We start from the raw sequence: 22,485 nt of genomic DNA, 5'->3' as shown, positions 1-22,485 counted from the left end.
CAGTTAGACCTGAAAGGTCAGGACAGAGGATGTATTGAATATTAATATGATATACTTGCTCTTAATCTCCACCTGTGTACTTCCACCTCCCTGTAATTCATATTTGGAGCAGAGGAAGCCAAGTATTTTTTAAAAAAATCTGTCATACAAATTGCAGCACCATATTTTGATGTATTGAATCTAATTTTTGCAAACTATACTTTTTTTTTTTGAAAATTTTAGCCATTTTCATTACATTTCTCTGCTAAACTTCATTTTCTTTTTTTTTTTTTGCCAGCTCTTGTCATGGGTCTTTAGAGCAGGATTCTTCATTGAAATCTATAGTAAGTTGGGTTTTAAAATCGGTGACCCAGTAGAACACAGAGGTACAATTTTGCTGGTGAAAAATCTGGATATTTGCTTGAAATGTAAACTCCTAGAATTGTTCATGCAGAAAGTTTGCCTTCATTTTATTTTAAAAAAAGGAAAACAAAAACTCCAAACCCTTTGCAACTCATCAATTTTTACTATATGTTCAGATGTTTAATACATATTTGATTTTTCATAAATATTAGTTGCTAACCATTGCTGAGGCTCCCTTTTCCACAGCAATTCTAAATATTTGCCATATCACCTACCTACATTTTGTCAGAAAACCAGACCTGACTTACAGAACTGAGAAATGTAAATTGTTCTATAGGCTCATTGAATTAAAGGGTTAATCACCAAGGTCGTGATTCAAAGCTACAGCTGCTCTCATTGACCTCAACGAGCTTTGGATCCGCTCCCAAGGGCCCCAGTGCTGATTTCAGTGGCGGCAGAATGGCTCCTCAGAGCTGGAACCTCTTGCAGAATGCCTAACACAGTGGGGGCCCAGATCTCAGGTGAGACCTCTGCATGCAAATGGACTACAAATAAGTAGTAGTAGTAACTGTGGTAAGGAGGTTGGGTTTCATGGAACTCCAAAGGTGTCTCTTGGATTTCACAGTCCTGGGCACCCAAGCAGTTTGGCCACATGTAAGGAAGGCAGTCCTCGTTTTTCTCTGCTGTTCGCTGTAGTTTAAGCTGCAATATGAAAAGTATTAAATATTTAAAAAATTATTTACCCATTTCTGTAATAGCATAAAGTCAAAGCGGACCCCCTTGATGCCAATTGAATGTCAAGCAGTGAAGTCAGAGAGCATGTTCTATTGTTTAGCTTTGAAATGAGGACATGATGTGGCTCAACTGACACCAGGGCTGACAGCGGATACTTTCTGTGCGAAAAGAACAGGAGTACTTGTGGCACCTTAGAGACTAACCAATTTATTTGAGCATAAGCTTTCGTGAGCTACAGCTCACTTCATCGGATGCATTCTGTCCTAAGTGTGTGTCTGTCTAATTTTTTTTAATGTTTACCTTGCATTAGTGCCTGGAGGCCTCAACCCGGTCAAATTCTCATTGTCCTAGGTGCTGTACAAACACAAAGTCTACAGCATTGCTGAGCCCAAGCATTCAAACACCAGGTTCCAAAAGATCGTGATGTCTTTAAAATATATATTTTGGGAGTTTCTTTGAGGATTTTTGTGTCTTCTGGCTTTTGAGCCTTTAGCGTTCACATTTCCAATCTTTTCTTCAAAATCATGAGGGATAGAAACTTTTTTTTTTAATGAAAATTGAGATTCTCATTGTTTCAGGAGCTGGGGCTCAAAGGAAAAAACACCAAATAGCGGGAGACTCATGATTAAATCACAAGAGCTGCACTAGTGGGTCTATAATCTACAAATCTGTCTATAGAATCTAACCCTAGGCCTGCATCACAGTAGTATCTGAGTTACGGGAAAGTTGCTGTATTTGGCTCATGGGGCTATTCTGATCTACTATCACGAGCCTGGTGAAGCTCATGAATTGGTGTCCCCCATTAAGGTACAGTCCACGATACTGGTCAGACTTGGGCTCTTTGTTGCCAGTGGTTAGAAATGCAGCATGGGTTAGAAACATGTGCAGTGAGTTTATGTTGGTTAGAGAGACAAGGTGAATGGTGAGTGGGGGTGGGGGGGAATTGTTGATCCAGCCACATTGGTACTGGCTTTTGTTTGCCTTTTCTGTAAACATCCATGTAGCCAGGTTTTGTTTACATTAACATTTGGAGTGGGGGTTACTCTTATTCCTGCATGTATGTGTAAATTCATGTGAGATTGAGTGTATTCATACTGGAAGCTTTCACTCACCCAGCCTAAATATTCTGGCTTTGTGTTTTAGGGTGATGGTGTCAGGAAGCAGGAGGAGAATAGGAGTGTGAGGAATCCAGTGACTTTCCAATAAACCAAATAAGTACAACAGAGTGATCACTTGGAGGGGAAGAGGGGAGGGGGCGATGCTCAAATAACCCAAATGTTTCTTGTCTAGGGATATTTAGAACAAGTTTCAGCCCCACAACATGGGGACAAAAGTGTCTCCAGTGTGACTGATATTGAGGCTGGGTGTTTGGCTGGACTGCCTTATGGAATATCCATTATGCATGGCGCATGAACACACAGTCCTGTTAACATATTGTTGCCAACCAGCTGGAGGCTGAGGTCTGCAGAAAGGGAAAGAGGTTCCTAGCCTGGGAGAAATAGGGGGCAGCAAGCACAACTGCAAATCCAGGAGGAAGAGGCTTGTGACAGCAGCAAGGTGGCTGTGGGCTGATCACTGAGTATGTTCATATATTGGACTGGTAGATGATTAAAGGCAGGGATGTACTCACCAGGAGCAGGCCATGAATGGAAGAAAGCAGAAACGCGTAGTGGGTGAGCAACTCCTGCAGAGGAGTGGAAAGGTGTTGGCAGTGGGTTTTAGATGGCATATAGCTAAACACCAGCAGCAGGTGGAGGAAAATACGGAGTATCTATAGGAATAGTGAATAGCAGCTCAAACTCAGCCCCAGAAAACCCAGAGCCCCCTGGCCAGAGCCCTAGAACTCAGGGAATTAAATGAGCCAAATAAAGGCTTGGTCTACATTCCATACTCCCAAGAAACGTAATTATAAATTAGTGAAGTCCACACCGCTGAGCAACGCAGTTATACTGACCTGACCCCCAACCCCCGTGTAGATAACGCTATGTCAATGGGAGGGCTTCTCTTCTTGACGTAGCTGCTGCCTCTTGGGGATATGGAATACCTATGCCGACCGGAGAAGCCCTCCTGTTGGGAGCCCACCCATTTTAAAATCTGGGGGTGTCCATGTGGTTCTCCAAAAGGGGAAAGGAGAAGACTTAATTGTCCTTCATAATAGTCATGCTGTGCCTCTTTGGAGGAAGGATTTAAAAGGTTATCTAATGAGGGAAGAGAAACCGCACCATATGACTCGAGTGACCATCAATTTCACAACTCACATAGAAAATTCCGAGTAATGAAGATTCAAAGCCGTGCTTGTTACCAAGGTTATGCAATAGGCAATTTGCAAAAAATGGGACATAGTTAGTTTGCCATGAGGAGTTTGACGAGCTGTAATGTTAATCATTAGTGATCACTGTAGCCAATTAGTGAGCACCATTGACAACCTCTGAAAGAAGACTCTCTTCTGGTTTGAAAAGTGTTTCACCATACGACTATCTCTAATGCAATACAGTAATGAATCCTAGTGAGTTTCCAGTATTGCATCTTAGCTTGTTTTGAAAAAGATTTTAAAAAATTGACTCCATCTGTCTGACGGTAAAAGGTTATGGTAAGGTTCTTGAAAAATAGATTATTTTCCCTCTCTTTAATTTTATTTTTAAGTTTTTGCACTTTACTACCAAAACTACATTACATATAAATACTAATGATGAAGAGATTGCACGTGATTAATGTTAAATTGAACATTTGTTTAAAATAAAGACTTTGTTCCATATAGCATAAAACTGTTGAATTATCAAAACACAGAGTTAAAATTTTGGTCCTTAGACTTAAGCATGACTATTTTATTTTCTTGGAAGTGGATCTGAAAGCTGAAATTCCTTTCATCTCTGTCCTGCAGTATTTGTGGCTTAATAAACCAATCGGAATAATCTTTCCTTTCTAGTAGAAATAAAAGGAACTCTCAATTAAAAGGCCCAACTTTGATGCTTTTGTTTATTTATGATTTTAGGGATAATGACTGGGTAGAGGCAGTTAGGTTTTACCAGTATAATTAATTTATAGCACTGCACTGTTTTCCGTAGGACACTTTAAGAAGCATTGGAAGACATTTCACTTGCTCTACATAGACAGTACTTATTTAAAATCCCTAATGTTGTCCACATGATCTTGAATATTCCTTGATTTTGCAATATCCTGAAAACAGTGGGGTTTGGGAAATATTAAGGCCACAACACACACAATGACTCTGATGAATTATGCGTAGCAGTGCCTCTCATTGTCCTGGCCCCATAGCAACTTATCTGTTTTTCTATGTGCCTGGTTTAATTAGGCCACAAATTTATTAACTTACCTGGGAATACCCAGCAATAAAGCATACAGTGCGGGCCATCGGTCTTTCCTTAATCGTTTCCACCGATGTGGGAGGATTGCAGTCAGTCCTGGGCCTTCCCAACTTGGTCCCAGCCAGCCTGTTGCTGGGAACCCGCCACCCACCCCTCATATGGGGAGACGGAGGCTGGAAGAAGGCGGGGGGGCAGAGGGGGGTTCTTCCCCACTATACCAGATGTTAGGGTGCCAACCAGCTTCCTCAGGAGAGGCCTTCCCTTAAGTAGCCTTCTAGCTCTGCGTTTTCAGGGAACCAGATCCCTTATGGAACAAGAATCTGTGCAGGACACCTGCCACAAAGAGGGACCAGCTCCTAGTCAGTGGTCAAAGAAGAGTCCGTCTGGAGTGTATAAACACAGACATGTGGTGTGCCTGGTATGTCTCTGCTCCCACCTGACAAGGGCTTCTGGCTCCCTCTTGCTCCACTCTGGTTTTGCCCCCTTGTGCCTTCCCATTATAACCCAGGGCAGTGGGAACCCTTAAAGGGGCAACAACCCCTTTTGTTCTTGCCACCCAGACAAAGACTCACTGCATCCAGTTGTGGTGAGCAAATTCTGTTTTTAAATTATTTAGTGTAATAAATATCTTATCAGTTCCCATTTAAAGCCATTTCACACACTTTGAACTCATTAATGTTGACCACGTAATTTTGAATCTAAATATTCTGTCATTTTGCACTATGTTGAAAACACTGGGGTTCAGTTAATAGTAAGGCCACACACAATAATGACTGTTGAATTATCAGTAACCATGCTCTATCATTTGCCTTTTTAAATTCTTCAGCTTTCAGAAGTGCAAATGCACTTGTACTACAGAACCTGAGGTAAGGGGAATAGGGACTGCTTTGTCTTCCGGACACTTAGCATAATGGGATCTGGCTGGAGCATCTAGGTACTACTGAAATACAAATAATAAACTAAGAAGTAAATGTCAAATATTAACAATTAAAATGGATCCTTTTATTTTTGAGATACTGTATACAGGTCTGAAAGCGATAGGAAGGATCAGTGTTATGGGAAGAACACACACAATTGCAATAATTCCTCCTGTTCTCTTTAAAAATATAGCTTTCAGCTTTTACTACAGCATGTTACCTGGCAGGTGTATTGCTGAAACATAGCATATAGGTCATTGTATGAATATTTATTTAATACTGTATTCTACCTATTCTAAAGCATTTATATAGCATTGTAAACTTCTGATGCTTTATGGAGATAAGGCACATTCCATACCTCCAGGAGTGTGCAAGCAACTAGACAAGAGACACCAGGCAGGCCAATGGTGTGGGAGGGGGAGGGGAGAAAAAGGGAAGAGGAACGGCTTCCATTTGGCACAGGTGGTGTTGAAAGGCATGAAATCCACTGTAGATCTCCCCATGTTAAAATCCAGTGTTACAGTCAAGTCTTAATCAAGTAAAGTAGTAAATACATGTTAGGAGTGGCCTTTTTGGGGGGAGGGTGTTGGATTTGTTTTGGTGGGCCAGTGTGTGTGTGAGTCATGGGACGGTGGGCTTTTTGGGGTGGAGGTTTGTTTTTGAAGAGATGGATCTGTTTCCTGGCCCCCGCTGCATGCTATGGGTCAATTGCAGATGATTAACAGCCCCATTTTATGACAGCTGTCAGTGTCCACTGACTTTACTAAATATTGTTAAATCTTCCCTTTTTGGGAGGGGAGAGGAAGGGGAAACTGTAAATAAAATCAAACCTATTAACTGAAAATAACAATCCTTTACAAATTCAGCCAATTAACAAAACTTGCCCAAAGTGACATCTAGGGTGGAAGGGCTGTTGGAAGCTGTCAGTAATAAGTATCTCTGACCCTCGATGACTTTCTAATCACACGGCCTCTTTCTTATCCTCAAAATGGTTCCTTCTGCAGTCTGCTGAGGTGGATCTGCCTGTGCTTGTTGGTCTTAGTGGTGCGTTTCATTATTAGGGACTGGATGCGCGGGCGTGCATTCCTTTTATCTGCACAGGGACACCATCTGTAACATTCTGGATGCTGTCAAGAAATGGAGCCAGTGTCCCTGCTTGTGACTCAGAGCTTATCCCCATTCAGTCTGGTTGACTGAGTGTTCATGTCCTTAGGCTTGGTTGGAGACTTTGAGTTGGTTCCCATGACTTCCCCTTTGTGAGCACTATTAAAAACATAGCACTGACATGGAGTGGTAACTGGAAACCCCAATATTTCTGTCCTCAGGGACAGGTTGTCCTTTTGTCCTTTCGTCGGTGCAGTTTGTGGGGGTGGAGAGCAGACAGGGCACAGATGGTCTCACTCTGATCCTATACACAATGTGTACAAGATCAAGAGACCACTGTAGTCACTGTCTTCCCAGGAACACAGGGACTGCTCCTTCTCTTCATCCCTTAGAGTGCACATCACCCCCAACCTGGAGGGAAGGGCCCAAGTCCTTAGTACCTCCCTCATCCTTGGTGCAATGATGAATTTGGGGTTGTGTATATTTTTCAGTGGCTCCTACTAAAGGCTCTGCTTGATAGATGCTAGCTAATACATAATAACTATGATACTGTAGTGTGTGTTAGTCTAAGGAGGGCAAATGGTGAGCTTCAAATGGTGCTCACTTGTAGGAAAGCCCTATATATTAGGTAGTAAGTGTGGCCATGTGAGGGCGTCTGAATTTTGTGAGTACGTGCAAGCCTGCTGAAGACTGTATTGGCTACAATGTTATGGTGAAGTCACATATCTGAGGTAACTCCTGTATTTTGAGGAGTTTGCGTTATGATGTGAAAATCTGTTCTCATGTGAGACTTTTGAGAGGGTTTTTTTCCTCTGTTTGGGAATGGTGCTCCTAATTCCCTGGGGTAGGCTGAAACCCACCATTTATGCAGTGCTCACATGGCTCATTCAAGCCCCGTTAGAGCAGGGGCTTATTAGAACAGTGTGGCGAATGGCAATTTTGTTTTGTGGCAACTTTCAAGGTTTTGAAATTTTTGTTTTCATTCCAGTGCAGATGTTTTTGCAAAATAGAATTGTGTCAAACGCCTGTTTTTCAGACCAAAACCTCACCCTTCCTGAGTTGAAAAGCTTTTTTGGGTCATGTCCGTCTGTCTTTCTGACTCTCACCATGTAGCCCACTGGGTAGAGCACTGGCTGGGGATATGGGAAACAACCCAGGTTCCAATCCCTGCTCTGTCTGGTTCAGAGTGATCTGGGATGAAAAACTCTGCTTTGGATCAGGCAGAGCAGAGACTGAAACCTGGGCTGTTTCCTACATCCCAGGAAGGATAAGTTTCTGCAAAATGTTTAGGGTTTGAGATTTCATCAAAAATGTTCTTACTCGTTCTGTATGCTGTGTACCTGTAGCTGTGTTCGTCCCAGGATATTAGAGAGACAAGGTGGATTAGGTGCGATCTTTTATTGGACCAACTTCTGTTGGTGAGAGAGACCAGCGTTTGAGCCACATGCAGCTGTTCTTCCTCTAGCACCACCAGAAAAAGTTTTGTTGAAAAACTCAAATCAGCTCTAGTACTATCCAGATGGACCTCTGGTTTGAACCAGCGTGGCAGTGGCCATGTCTCTGAGGGTGGGAGAGGGACTTTCAAGCAGCCTTACATCTGAATTTCCTTTTTCTTTTCACTTATTTTCATACAAATTTTAGATGAATGGTTGACGTCGGATTTGACTACCTATGGGAAAGGAAGATTTTTTTTAATCTGCAGACTGGGATGGAAATAAAAACCTTCCAAGCTGTAGACTGTTTGGAAACATTAAAGCAAATTTTATTACAGGGATTATTTTACATTACACTCACTTATTAAACCCTAAAGACATCTTTTTAAAAACTACTGTATATAAGGACAAAAGCAGTTCAATAGTAGGGTGAAACATATATTTTGGGTTTTTTTTGACTTCCTGGCTATCATTTCAGAAAGACCACATGATTCATTATATGAAGTCAGAATATTTAGCAAACAATAAGACATGAGTAAATCCAAAACTAGATTAGTAAATTATAGAACACTCGCGCATATTGAATTTAAACATCAGTTGGCATGTAAGTGATATTTTCAGTGTATTAACAAAAATGAGAAAAACACTGTAACCCTAGAATTGTAATTAGAGAACCTAAAATTTGACTGTAGGCTTCAAATATGCGATTGCCATGTCTTCTAGTGTTCGTATTGTACTATTTATGAATGAAAAGTATTGGAGATTTATACAATAGTGTTTGCAAGGCTTATGAAGGAGTTACTCCAGATTAATTGTGTTTTGAGTTATTCTAACTTTTGTGTAAAAGCTTGGTTGCTAAATAGAATTGCATAACTGGCTTCAAAATCTGTTTGAAGTGTACTTACTAACCTCACAATTTTTTTTATGAGGAGACTCCTCAAAAATTACAGCCATAATAAAAACTTACTTATTTAGAACAGCCACTCCAATAAGCTTAAGTACACTTTGAGATCAACAGGCCAAACTGTTGGACTCCTGTTTCTTTAGTGCAATCAGTACCAAGTATAAAAGATGAATAAATGTGACACAAGGCCTGGACTTTTTTACTAATTTCTTTTGTCCTATTTTATACAATAGTATTTAATTACTAGGAAGTCAGACACACATCATTTTAATGAAACATAAAATGATAGAGAATTTGTAAAGTAAGTTAGAGACAAGGAATAAAGCCTTCAGAGTATGAACAACGCCACACACATTAAGAAGGGCAGAAGTCCATTTTCAAAGGGATAGAATGGGATTAGTCACTTCCATACTAAAGTGATTTTGTGCCCCATATTATTACATAGGAAAGGGCATAAACAAAATACTTTTTTTTCTTTTTTTGAACAAAAGCCAACATATTGTGGACCTGATCCTTAGAAGTGCTTAGGTTTGCCAACTTTCTAATTGCACAAAACTGAGCACCCTACCCTGGCCCTTCCCTGAGGCCCTGCCTCCTGCTCACTACATTCCCCCTCCCTCGGTGGCTCGCTCTTCCCCATCCTCACTCACTTTCAGTAGGTTGGGGTGTGGGAGGGGGTGAGGCCAGAAATGAGGGGTTCAGGGTGCAGGAGGAGGCTCTGGGCTGGGGGGGGATTGGGGTGTGGGCTCTGGGATAGGGCCAGGGATGGGGGTTTGGGGTGCAGGAGGGGGCTCCAGGCTGGGGGGGTGGGGCAGAGGGGTTCAGGGTTTGGGAGGAGGCTCTGGGCTGGGGCAGGGGGTTGGGGAGCAGGGAGTGAGGGCTCCCATCTGTGGGTGTAGGGTTTGGGCTGGGGCTGAAGATTAGGGCCTTGGGATGCAGGAGGGGGCTGCTGGGTTTGGGAGGGAGGGCAGAGGGGTTCAGAGTGTGGGAGGGGGCTCTGGGACGGGGAGTGGGGTGCAGGGGGGTGAGGGCTCCATTTGGGGGTGTAGGCTGTGGGGTGGGGCTGGGAATGAGGGGATTGGAGTACAGGAGGGGGCTCTGGGTTTGGGAGGGGGTTCAGGGATGGGGCAGGGGGTTGGGGTGCAGGATTACCTCTGGTGGCTCCTGGTCCACGATGCAGCGCGGGGGCTAAGGCAGTCTTCCTACCTGTCCTGAGTCTGCGCTGCTCCCTGGATGCAGCCAGCACTGCAAGTTCAGATTCTAGGTGGAGGGACAGCAGGCGCCTCTGCGTGCTGTTCTTGCCCATGGGTACAGCCCCCACAGCTACTGTTGGCTGTGGTTCTCGGCCAATGGGAGTGTGGAGCGGTGCTCGGGGTGGGGTAGTGCATGGAGCCCCATGGCCCCCTGCGTAGAAGCCAGACCTGCTGGCTCTTCCGGGGTGCAGTGTAGAGCCAGGACAGGTAGGGACTAGCCTGCCTTAGCTCCGCAGAACCGCCGACCGGACTTTTAATGGCCCAGTTGGCGATGCTGACCAGAGCCACTAGGGTCCCTTTTCCACCAGGTATTCTGGTCGAAAACCAGACATCTGGTCACCTTAGAAGTGCTGAGTGAATCAGGCTCTTAAGGTAAAAGTAAATGTAGAATTTGGTGTAATTTATTTTGCTTTAGCTGTAATCATTTTACACTAGCTAAAAGTAGAGAACTGTTGGAGCACAGCCTTATTTGATGATGGCTGATATATTACAGATATTGTTTACCTAGTCATTGCTTTTCGAACACTTCAGAATACGAAAGATGGGGACAGTGGGGGGAAATTTACCTGTGATACATGTGTTTTGTTTTAGATTAAGGCTGAACTAATATTCGTTTTAGTCAAGATCCAATGTTCAAGTACAATATATAGGCTATAAGCTGTTTTTTTTAACTGATGCTAGATGAACTATTGTTCCTCTGTTATGATATGGATTTATCCACATGTGTAAATTTGTAGGCAATATGAAAACTTCAGCCAGTGAGTATCTACCGAATATCAATCTGTCTGTACAGAGATTTAAAAAAAAAAAAGCACATCACTTACAATGTGTACACATACCAGAAATAAAGCATAAAACTGCTCATTAATAACACACAATTCCCAAAGGGAAAAAACCCTTACAAAATCCAGTAAGACACACAAACCAGTATCTAGTACAAATTCCTTCATGAACACAAGCTTTTTACAAAGATCTCTATGGTGGCAATAACCTCACAATAAAAATAGGTAGTTCTAAACAATACTTAGGAAGAGTTCGCTTTTCTTGTTCTGAAGGAGACCGTTTGAATGACTATGTACAGGAAACAATTCTGTTGATTGTAAAGTTGCCGAGTTGCAGAAAATAGTCATTTATTTTAATGGATAATATTTGCTGTGGGCCTGATTCTCACCCTGTTGTAAGTCCAGAGTGACTCCATTGAAGTAAATGGAGTTACACTGGGGTAAAATGGTGCTCAAGATCAGAGTCTAGCCCAGAGAATCCATTTTATGTTATGCAAGGTTAAAATCAATCAGCTGAAGTTTGGAAACTGCTATTGGTATCTGACACATTTGTTTCAGTATTACTAAAATTGAGACCTGAATGGACAAAACTCGAGACTGCTACAATTAAAGGGACACCAAAAATCTGAAAACTATTAATTTAAGAAAAGTGAGTTCTAAGGCTCACTCACTCCTGCGTCCCTTGGCCAGCTTTTGTGATTTTTACGATCCTATTCTTCTGTTCTTTAACAGTCTCACTCTCATTGCATGAAAGATCCAGACAAATGAAAGGGGAAATTGCCTCTACAGGAGAAACAGAGAAACTGATTACATACAAAGGTCTGGTCTACACTTAAAAAGTTAGGGTGACCTAGCGAAGTGGCTCAGGGGTCTGAAAAATCCGTACCCTCGAGCAATCTAGTTAAGCCGACCTAACCCATGATGTAGACAGTGCTAGGTCAACGGAAGAATTCTTCCATCAACCTAGCTACGGCTTCTTGGGCAGGTGGATTGACTCTGGCTGACAGGACGTCCCCTCCCGTCGAGTTCGGTAGTGTCTACTCTGCAGAACTACAGTGACACAGCTGCAGCGCTGCACTAGTATTTCAAGGTCAGAGAAGCCCAAAGTGCAGTCAGGCCTGTAAAGTAAACAAACTGGAAAAAATAGTGAAATAACTTTTCTCTCGTCTTTCATTGACAGTAAGCACACACGCTTCTTGTAGTTATATAGTCGTTAAAATATTACGGAGAAGTCTGATTTCTAGGTTGGCTTTGAAGTCTGATATTCCATCCTTAATTCAGCCTGTTGTGCTGAGGTGGGCATCGCACAGTGAACGATGCGTAACAGAGTGTGCTGGTCTAAGAACCCTGCAATTCTCAGAGGGTCAGCAGGCCTGATCCTTGGAAGTGCTAAGTGCCTCTCTTACTATTTCTGTTTGTAACAAATCGTTCCCAAACTTCGGTAGACTTGATCCTGCTGTTACCTTACGTGTGTGTGTCAGGTCCATAAACAGTGGAAATGCTATGTTATTGCTGTGATGGAGGGAAAGGAATAAGTAGCAAAAAACGTGTGCAAGGAGACTCTGTGTGTTGTAGATATAACCTCGGGGGGGAGGGGCGGGTTGGTCTTTGCAAGCGAAGGCAGATAGGAAAAGAAAAGGAGGCATGTTGCTCACAGAGGCATGGCCAGAATCAATGTTACTTCTGGCTACATGATTTTTCTGGCCTTTATGGCAAGTTGGGAATGAGGCGTCCATCTCACAGCTCTACTGTGTGTATTCTCCCTTCCATGCAAGCGCAGCCCCTTTGCTCAGGCTAAATACTATTTTTGCAAAAACCCAATGCTGTATTGTACTAGTATCTGAAAACTCTCTATAATGCCCCTTTGATGGAGCTCTTATTGTCCCAGCTTCAACTAAAGTGCTTTGAATGGTATCATGAAATGCTATTTTAGAAAACTAAAAGCTCTGTGGTTTAAAGTGAATTGAGAATTTAAAAAATATTGACTCCCTTTAGTACATTTGCCACCATGTACAATACCACAGTACATCTTTAAAGGCTCTAGTATGGCTCTACAAACTGAATCACGTGCGGGGAAGAAGGGGGGCATCAGTACCCTTCACAAAGGGGATGCTGCAGGCATTCTGCGTGGAGCAGGAGCAAGTCCAATGGCTGCAAGGGTGCTGAGGGGGAGCACGCTTACCTGTAGCACTTGCTACACCTTTTCATTGGGTATAGCATGCCCTTCCCCCAGTGATACTTTGCATTGACTGGTTGGCATGCAAGGAGGTGGGACATGGAGATGTCCCTGTCCTCCTCAGGCAGGCCTCCTCTCAGAACTGGACTGCTGCAGGCAAGATTGGCTGGCTTCCCCTGCTTCTGCTCTCCAGAACAGACACCTCTCTGTGCCTTTTCACTATCTAATGCACTTCTGCTAGGTAGCCATAACTTGGCCCAAAGTGTCCCGTAATAATGTATCCCTTAGCTGTTCAGTAGAAAAAGAAAAATGCTCTCAATTCAAAGAAGTTTTAACAGAAGACTTCGTGTTACTCAGTAGACATGGAAAGCGTTCCTGCTATTGATGATGCTCTCAAATATATGCAGCTAAGTCACAGTCAGATCATTTGGTGTTGGTCGGAATAATATTAGCCATCCTGAATTAGTTTGGCACTAATGTGGCTGTGTTGAGTACTGTGATTCCAGAGGAATTCCTCTGTTTGGTTGTAGTCACCAGGTGCTCTGTATAAAACTATGTCTTGCTGCATGACTTAATTTCACAGGAATGATTGATATAAAATGGCTGGCCAAACTGTGGTTCGTGAGCCGCATGCGGCTCTTTTACAGTTAAAGTGCAGTTCATGGAGCCCTCCCTCCCCTGTTCTCCACCTACCAGACTGGGAGAGGGGAGCTCAGGGCTTCTGTCCTGTGGTAGGCCTAGGGGCTTCTGCCCTGCGGAGAGGGGGATCTCTGGGCTCTAGTCTCGCTGGAGGTGTCTGCTGGGGCTCAGGGCTTCAGCCCTGCTCCTGCTCAAGCCCTGAGCCCCAGCAGGTGCGCCCAGCTCTCAAACTTCTGAAGATTATTTTATGTGGCTCAGAGGGTCAGTACATTTGGCCACCCTGATATAAAATATATTGTATGTCTTCAAATTAAATCCCTACCATAAAATAGTCAGGCTATTGCAACACGCAGTGACTCAGTATCCCATTGCTGTTCTGGCTTGCAAAGCAATCCTCCCATTCCTGAGGGGGATAAATTATGAGACCAATCAACTGCTGAATAACTATCGCCCTGAGGGGATTGGATTATTGCCTTGTAAAACAGAGGAGTAGTGGTGTTATTGCTATTGTAATCTGAGGGATTTTTCTTTTCATTTCCTATCAGGTTGAGGAAGGGGAGAGGTTGTCCTTTTTTAAATTTTTGTACCCTCCTCTGGAGGGCAGGTACAGTTGAGGCGACTTGTTGTGCTCAGGAATTTCATGATGTCATGCCAGTCTCATTGCTGTGAATAAAATGACCAGAATCAGGGACTGAAATGACTACTACCCTGCACTCTGATTGGACGAGGGGTCCCTTTGTATTGTGAGGTGTGATTGCGGGAACAGTGACGGGGAATGTCAGCATCTACTCTATTGTGACATATTCACCAGAGAACTTTGGAATAACTCACATTCATTATTCTGACACAGATTAGGCTCTAATGGCAATTGATGGATGGGGAGGCAAAGAAAGTTGATCTGCCAAAGGTTTGTCGTCTTGTCCTTGTCCACCTTGGCTTGGATCTTGCAAGAGCAACTTGTATTTCACTGTATTGAGCTTTCCATCAAATACGATGTCTCCTTTCAAAATAATAATCTTGACCTAAAATTAAAATATTGCTTACAGATGGTTTTCTGAACTCTTTCAACATTGTTTTTGTAAGTTGATAGGAGGTGATTCTTGTCAGATGTCTTGACCAAACTCCATCTTGCAGTGCCAAATTGTTTGTTTTCTGTCATTCACTTGGATAGTTGGCTCTTGAAAGCTGCTCGCTGCATTCTAAACCCACCTCTCCCATCTTGAGGCACATCATTATAGTTTTCTGAAAAATATAAGAATGTTTGCCTGTAAGTGTCAAGAAGACAGTGTAATGGGAAATAGCTTAACTGTAAACCTGTATTGTCTCATTGTTTGTTTTAAAACAATCCCTTCTAAGTAGAGCTGAACAAATAATTGATATTTTTAGTTTGGTGGTTGTACTGAAAAATCTGAGGGTGGGGGAGTTTGTTTTGAACCGAAATTGAAATGAAAAACTGGAAAAAAACCGAAACAAACAAGTTGAGGTTGATTTCAAAATGACATTTTCAAAACTATTTGATTAGTTCAGGTGCCCTAGAAATGAACTTTTCAGTAAATTTACTATTTGCCCAATTTTTTTTGTTCAGCTCTTCTTATAAGGACCCTGATCGTGCAAATACTTTAGCACATGCGTAACTTATTAATTTAAGTAGTCCTATTGATGAGTTTGATTAATCAGCTGTGTAAGAGCTTGCTTAGTTGGAGTCTAAAACAGACACTAACATTCGTTTCCTTCCCAAATTTCTCCTCCTCCATTGTGGATGACAGTTGTCAATGCTGATTGTCTTGTTGCCCAAGAACATGACAAGGGGACAGTAACCTGTTTGTTTGTTTGTTTTGTTTGTTTGTTTTGTTGTTAATAAGAGCATGACGTATTTGTCTTGAAACGCGAAGGAAGAAACACGTGTAGCGTGAATTACTAGCAAGTACAAATGCAAAACATAATTAAAATGGATTATTTAAATAAAAGCTTCCTGCTTGCTGATTTTAAATCATGATAAAAATCAGTGATTTAAACCATTTTGATTTAAATCAATCCACCTTGGCTACTACAGTTGATCTAGTAAGTATTAATACTTGTAGAACACTCTCTAAAAATACCAAGTATGTGTACCTGTTCCTCTTGTGAGTTAATATCACTAACCTGAACAGTCTCATTGGAGCCACTGGGACTATTGGCCTGACCAAGTTTTACTCGTGTGAATAAAGGCTGAAAGATAAACCCCTACATAAGTGCTAAATATTATTCTTACTGATGTTGTTAATACCTTATGCATGGGGCACTGACTAGGAAACTAGTGTCCAATCCAGATACTCACTCTGCCACTGACTTATTTTGTGGCCTTGAGAAATCACTCCATGTTTCTAAACAGCTATTAGGATATTTATTTACTTTGCTCACATAACCCTTGAGAGGGTTATTCAGTCTGACAATAACAAATGCTATAAATGTGCGAGGTGTTATCAAGTATACAGTCTTTGCAAATGACTGTGGGTCTGATCCTGAGAGGTGCTGAGCACTTGCAAGTCAATGTTGTTGATTATTTACTACAGACATAAAGTAAGAGGAACAGTCTGCCTCAAAGAGCTAAATGGACAAAGAATACAAAAGGTAGAGGAGAAAGAGGTGAAGTGACTTGATCCAGGTCACACAATACTTCAGTGGCAGAGCTCAGAGAAGAACCTGGGCCTCCTGATTCCCAGCCCAGAGCCCTATCTATTAGTCCATGCTGCCTAAGGGTTGGGAGTGATCAGTTCCTCTCTGGATGTGGCCAGTGTCAAACGTTGCTCAGACAATGACATGTAGCATAAATACCTAGTCTAGATCAATACATAGGAAAATAATGTAGATTGCATTTTGGGATAGGCCAAGCTTAAAAATCTTCCAAGGAGCAAAATACACTTTATTATAGTTTGCCATAGCATATGTCGGCTGAGGCACAATATATATTGTTCTAACCCTAATAATACTCATTCACTTAACCTAAGAATGGCCATACTGGGTCACACCAATGGTCGATCTAGCCCAGTATCCTGTCTTCTGACACTGGCCAGTGCCAGATGCTTTTGAGGGAATGAACAGAGCAGGGCAATTATCGAATGGTCCCAGCTTCTGGCAGTCAGATGTTTAGGGACACCCAGAGTAAGTGGTTGCATCCCTGACCATTCTGGCTAATAGCCATCGATGAACCTATCCTCTGGGGACTTATCTTATACTTTTTATGAACCCAGCTATACTTTTTGGCCTTCATACCATCTCCTGGCAATGGGCTGCACGGGTTGACTATGTGGTGTGAAGACATAATTCCTTATGGTTGTTTTAAACCTGCTGACTATTAATTTCATTAGGTGACCCCTGGTTATTGTGGTGGTCACTTTCTCCACACCATTCATGATTTTATAAAAAGAAAAGGAGTACTTGTGGCACCTTAGAGACTAACCAATTTATTTGTCTCTATCTCTAAGGTGCCACAAGTTCTCCTTTTCTTTTTGCGAATACAGACTAACACTGCTGCTACTCTGAAACCTGTCATGATTTTATAGAGTTTTATCATATCCCCTCTGTTGTTGTCTGTCTTCTAAAATGAACAGTCCCAGTCTTCTTAATCTCTCCTCATATAGAAACTGTTCCGTACCCCTAATAATTTTTGTTGCCATTCTCTGTACTTTTTCTAATTCTAGTATAGCTTCTTTGAAATGGGGCAACCAGAACTGTGTGCAGTATCCAAGGTGTGGGCATACCATGGATTTCTATAGAGGCGTTGTTATATTTTCGATCTTATTATCTCTCCCTTTCCTAATGGTTCTTAATGTTCTGTTCGCTTTTTGGACTGCTGCTGCACTTGGAGCAGATGTTTTCAGAGAACTATCCATGATGACTCTCAGATCTTTCTTGAGTGGTAACAGCTAATTTAGACCCCTCATTTAAACTGATAATTTATTCCTACCCTTTGTTTCCTGTCTTTTAACCAGTCACTGATCTATGAGAAGACCTTTCCTCCTATCCCATGACTGCTTATTTTGTTTGAGCCTTTAGTGAGATACCTTGTCAAAGGCTTTATGACAGTCGACAAACACTGTATCCAGAGGATCACCCTTCTCAACATATTTGTTGACATGCAACCTCAAAAATGTGAAGCATGATGTCCTTTTACAAAATCTGTGTTGATTCGTCTCCAACATACCGTGTTCATCTACATGTCTCACAATTTTATTCTTTGCTATAGTTTCAACCAATCTGCCTGGTACTGAAGTTATGTTTACCAGCCTGTAATTGCTGGGGTCGCCTCTAGTGTGTTTTTTAAAAATTGGCATCACATTAGCTATCCTCCAGTATTTGGTACAGAGGCTGATTTAAGGGATAGGTCACATACCACAGTTAGCAGTGCTGTAATTTCATATTTGAGCTCCATCAGAACTCTTGGGTAAATGCACTCTGGTCCGAGTGACTTATTGCCGTTTAATTTATCAATTTGTTACCAAACCTCCTCTATTGACACCTCATCTTGGTCAGTTCCTCAGATTTGTCACCTAAAAAGAATGGCTCCGGTGTGGGAATCTCCTTCCCATCCTCTAAAGTGAAGACTGATGTAGAGTTTAACTTCTCCTCAACAACCTTTTATTCCTTGAGTGCGGTATATAAGCACCCTGACTTTCACAATAAGCCAAAAAACAAGCTAATCCCATTTCAAAACCAGGCCAAAACAAGCCAGTCCCTAAGAACCCTAACACTCTACGTGACTAGATCCCCCATGCTTGCAGTCTGGGACTGTGGTGGACCTTCTGTGTACCCCTAACTTCCCCCTCCCTCAACCCTTGTCCCTTCCCCTTGCTTACCCTCCTCCCCTTGCCTCTGATTGCTGGGAGCTGATCAAAAAACAAACAAAAAAGAAGCTACAAGGCAAAAACTAGCCAACAAGCAACTCACAAGCCAATTAAGCCAAAAACAAGCCCAATTTGTGCATTTTTTTGGGGGGGTGGGTGGGTTTGGCATGTCTGCCAATGGCCCCAGGGATTGTTTGGCACGCTTCCTGCTTTTGATGTATTTAAAAAAAATGTTGTTAGTTTTAGTGTCTTTTGCTAGTTACTCTTTAAATTTTTTTGGCTTGCCTAATTATACTTTTACATTTGACCTACCAGAGTTTCTGCTCCTTTCTATTTTCTTCAGTAGGATTTGACTTCCAATTTTTAAAGGATATCTTTTTTTACTCTAACTGCCTCTTTTACTCTGTTTAGCCATGGTTGGTCATCTTACAGTTTTTGGGGTTTTTTTAATTGGTTTTGGGGGGTATACATTTAGTCTGAGCCTCTATTATGGTATTTTTAAATACTTACCATGCAGCTTGCAGGCATTTCACTCTTTTTACTAAACCTTTTAATTTCCATTTAACTAGCTTCCTCAGCTTTGTGTAGTTCCCCTTTTTGAAGATGAATGCTACCAGGGTATTTCCCCCTTACAAGGAGGTTAAATTTAATTACATTATGGTCACTATTATTGAGTGGTTCAGATATATTCACCTCTTGGACCAGATCCTGTGCGCCCCTTAGGACTAAATCAAGAATTGCTTTTCTCGTTATGAGTTCCAGAACTAGCTGCTCCAAGAAGCAGTCATTAGCAGTCTTTAGAAATTTCATCTCTGCATCCCCTCCAGAGGTGACATGTACCCATCAACATGGGGTTAGTTGAAATCCTCCATTATTATTGGGTTTTCAGTTTTTGTAGCCTTTCTAATCTCCCTGAGCATTTCACCATCACTGTCACCGTCCTGGTGAGGTGATAGGTAGTAAATTCCCACTGCTATATTTCTTCCAACAGAAATTGGTAGTTCTTTACCTTTTGGGTATTCACAGGTCTAGGTGCTACATTATTCAGCTAACATTCCATTAATGCAGTGTAAAGAAATCTATGTTTATAGACCCAAAATTTCTGTGGGAATCACTGTTTGCCTCTATCTAGTAGACAGCTACCTGTCAAATCAACTCAGAACATAGGGCTTGATTCACCTTTTTGTTACTCCATTCTTATGCCAGTGGTAATGCTATTGAAATCGCAGTGATGAATCTGTCAGGATGTTTCTTTGTTTGCTGTATGATCTGGACCGTCTGCTCTCATGCATAATGAGCAATGGTGTCTTAGAATCTTGTGCAAAGTAATCCTGTGCGATATGCTTCATCTACCACGTGCCCTTTGAAGAGGTAAACTGTGGGTCCAGAACATCCACATGGTCGGAGTTCTGGGAGGGAGTGTAAACACAGCCTATGAGGGAGTCTGTGGTTCAGCACTGATAACAAGGATGGGGCAGTTGGATGGTAAACGGGGGTTGGGAATGGGGATGTGCTAGACAGAGGATCAGTGCTCCAAGAGTGTGTCTAAGGACCTCAAGCTAGGGGCAGTGCCTGGACTCATTTCAGATTCCCAAGGCTTAAAGCACTTGAACCCACTCACAGGAGTCTGGTGAGTGCTCAAGAGGGGGCACTCTCCTAGATCCGTGACACCTCATAAGAACACAAGAATGGCCACACTGGATCAGCCCAGTATCCTGTCTTCCGACAGTGGCCAATGCCAGGTGCCCCAGAGGGAATGAACAGAACAGGTAATCATCAAGTGATCCATCCTCTGTTGCCCATTCCCAGCTTCTGGCAAACAGAGGCTAGGGACACCATCCCTGCCCATCCTGGCTAATAGCCATTGATGGACCTATCCTCCATGAATTTATCTAGTTCTTTTTTTAACCCGGTTATAGTCTTGGCCTTCACAACATCCTCTGGCAAGGAGTGCCACAGGTTGACTGTGTGTTGTGTGAAGAAATATTTCCTTTTGTTTGTTTTAAACCTGCTGCCTATTAATTTCACTCCAGTGTCACTGGGTGCTCAAGATGGACAGTGTTCACTGAATGGGTAGCTTTCAAGATATTTTGTTTTGTCATTCTCCTTATGCGTGAGCAATCTGAATTCTAGCATTTCCTACTTTTGAATGCTTAACTTTGCAACCTTAATATTCTTGTACTGTGGCTTTTTGGATGTAATTTCCAAAGTTTTGTAAAACCTTTTAAAAAAGAGAGGGATTAGGAATGTATTCAATTAAGAAACAAACCCAATGCTTCCTAAACAGAGGTTGTCAGTTGGAGGCACTCTTCGCACTGCGACTCACTTAGTTCTGTATGTGGTCAGTACCTCCCCTTTCTCATTCCTCAGGATGGGATTCTCATATATAGCAGTTGAATGGGGCAGAGACTCACAGAGTTAAACAGCTAACTAAGCACTATAGGTGGGATTTCAAAAGCTGCTAAATTACTTAGCGCTTGTGTACTATGGGGGAGTGATTTCTAAAGTTCACTATCATGTTGGGCATGGATAGGTGCATAGAGACCCTGCTGGTGTGCACTAAAGGTTCCCTATCTCTATGTTAAAGCACGCTAGGAAACCTTTAGTTTCCTTTAGAAACTCTACATGTACCAATTTAATGTGCAACATGTTAATACTTTAGAAATCACTCACCCCCCCCACCCCCCAGCATTGTGCACATTACCCCACCATGCAGGCATGCCCTTAGGTGCACAAGTCCCAGTGACTTTCAGTAGAACTTCTACCTTAGCTGGCCATCTCACTCCATCAAGGCCTGTGCAGGATTCTTCAGCTGTGGTACCCAAATGCAGGTTCTGAGGGGTCCAAGTTATGAAAGCTATGTATTTTTGGTACTTATATGGTCTTTTGGGTACTTATATTACTGTAGTGCCTGATCATCTTACAACCTTTAAAGTATTTATCCTTACAGCATTCCTGTGAGGTACGGACGTACCATTATGCTCATTTTACATTTTGGGGAAGCAAGGCAAAGAGACAGTAAGGGCTTGTCTGTACAGACGTTCAGTTCATGGCAAGCTGGGGTGTGAGCCCACCCCTCAGTAGTCTGCTGCAGACTTAGGGCAAGTCTATGCTACAAAATTAACTCAACCCAAGTTATGTTGATCTGCAGCCACCGTAGTAATTACATTGCTTTTATATAGCCACACTACTCTCCTTGTATCAGTGGTGTGGGTCTTAACTGCCAGTGCTTGCATCAATACCATGGGTAGGTATCCCACTGTGCAACTCGCCACCATCTAGCACAGGCTGGTTTGGGGGAAGGGTTTGCAATGCCCCATGGGGGCAAATGAGGCATGCAGGCATAGGCACCGACTATGGAAAAAAATTAGCAGGTGCTTAGCACCCACCGGCAGCCAAGCTCCCCTTCACTCCCATCCGCCGCCGGTCCCGCCAATCAACTCCTCCCCCTCCCTCCCAGTGCCTCCTGCACACCGTGGAACAGCTGTTTCGTGGCCTGCAGGAGGCGCTGGGAGGGGGGGGAGGAGCAGGGATGGGGCAGAAAGAGGTGGGGCTGGAGTGGGCGTGGGGGCTTGGTGGAAGGTGTAGAGTTTGGGCAGGGCCTGAGTTTGAGCACCCCTAGGAAAAATTAGAAGCTGGCACCTGTGCATGCAGGGGTGACTGGGAACATAATTTCAGCCTCCCATGATGCAGTTTTCTCCATCTCCTAATGTTATCTGCACCTCATAACATTTCAGGACTCTTTTCAGAAGCCCCACAAACCTGCACGTCCACGATCTTTGCGAGAAGCATGGATCCTGACCAGCTTTGTGCTGTTGTGGTGAGTGCTGCAAGCACAATCTGCCTGATCCTGCAGTATTTGCAGAGCAGCCAGAGGAGCAGTGGGGAATAGAAAGAAACCATTCTTTTCAAGGGGGTTGCTGGCATTCATGGAGCAGCTGTAGATGGTGGAGTGCTGGGTCTGGGCCTGAGAAACAAGCACTGACTGGTGGGGTCGATCGTTATGCAGGTATGGGATGACGAACTGTGGTTGCAGAACTTCTGGATGTGA

The 22,485-nt window shown here is 42.8% G+C and overlaps 1 protein-coding gene across 13 annotated transcripts in view; it reads right to left on the bottom strand.

Moving 5' to 3' along the window:
- Positions 1–485: 485 nt before the first annotated feature.
- Positions 486–22,485, bottom strand: part of SHISAL1 (shisa like 1) — a 289,388-nt gene continuing 267,388 nt past the window's right edge. For 12 of the 13 annotated variants that reach the window (XM_075121338.1, XM_048825185.2, XM_048825195.2 and 9 more), the window contains one exon: positions 486–1,044. In XM_075121338.1, coding sequence (XP_074977439.1) covers positions 888–1,044 — 157 coding nt within the window. In that variant the 3' untranslated portion in view covers positions 486–887. Of the gene's footprint in view, positions 1,045–8,162; positions 14,854–22,485 lie in introns of those variants that run through there. The other variant, XM_075121331.1, reaches the window with a different exon arrangement.

This window comes from Caretta caretta, chromosome 1 (genome assembly GCF_965140235.1).
Source record: "Caretta caretta isolate rCarCar2 chromosome 1, rCarCar1.hap1, whole genome shotgun sequence".
Classification (NCBI taxonomy): Eukaryota; Metazoa; Chordata; order Testudines; family Cheloniidae; genus Caretta; species Caretta caretta.
Note: the sequence above shows the minus strand (reverse complement) of the source record. Positions and strands in the feature narration are given on the sequence as shown.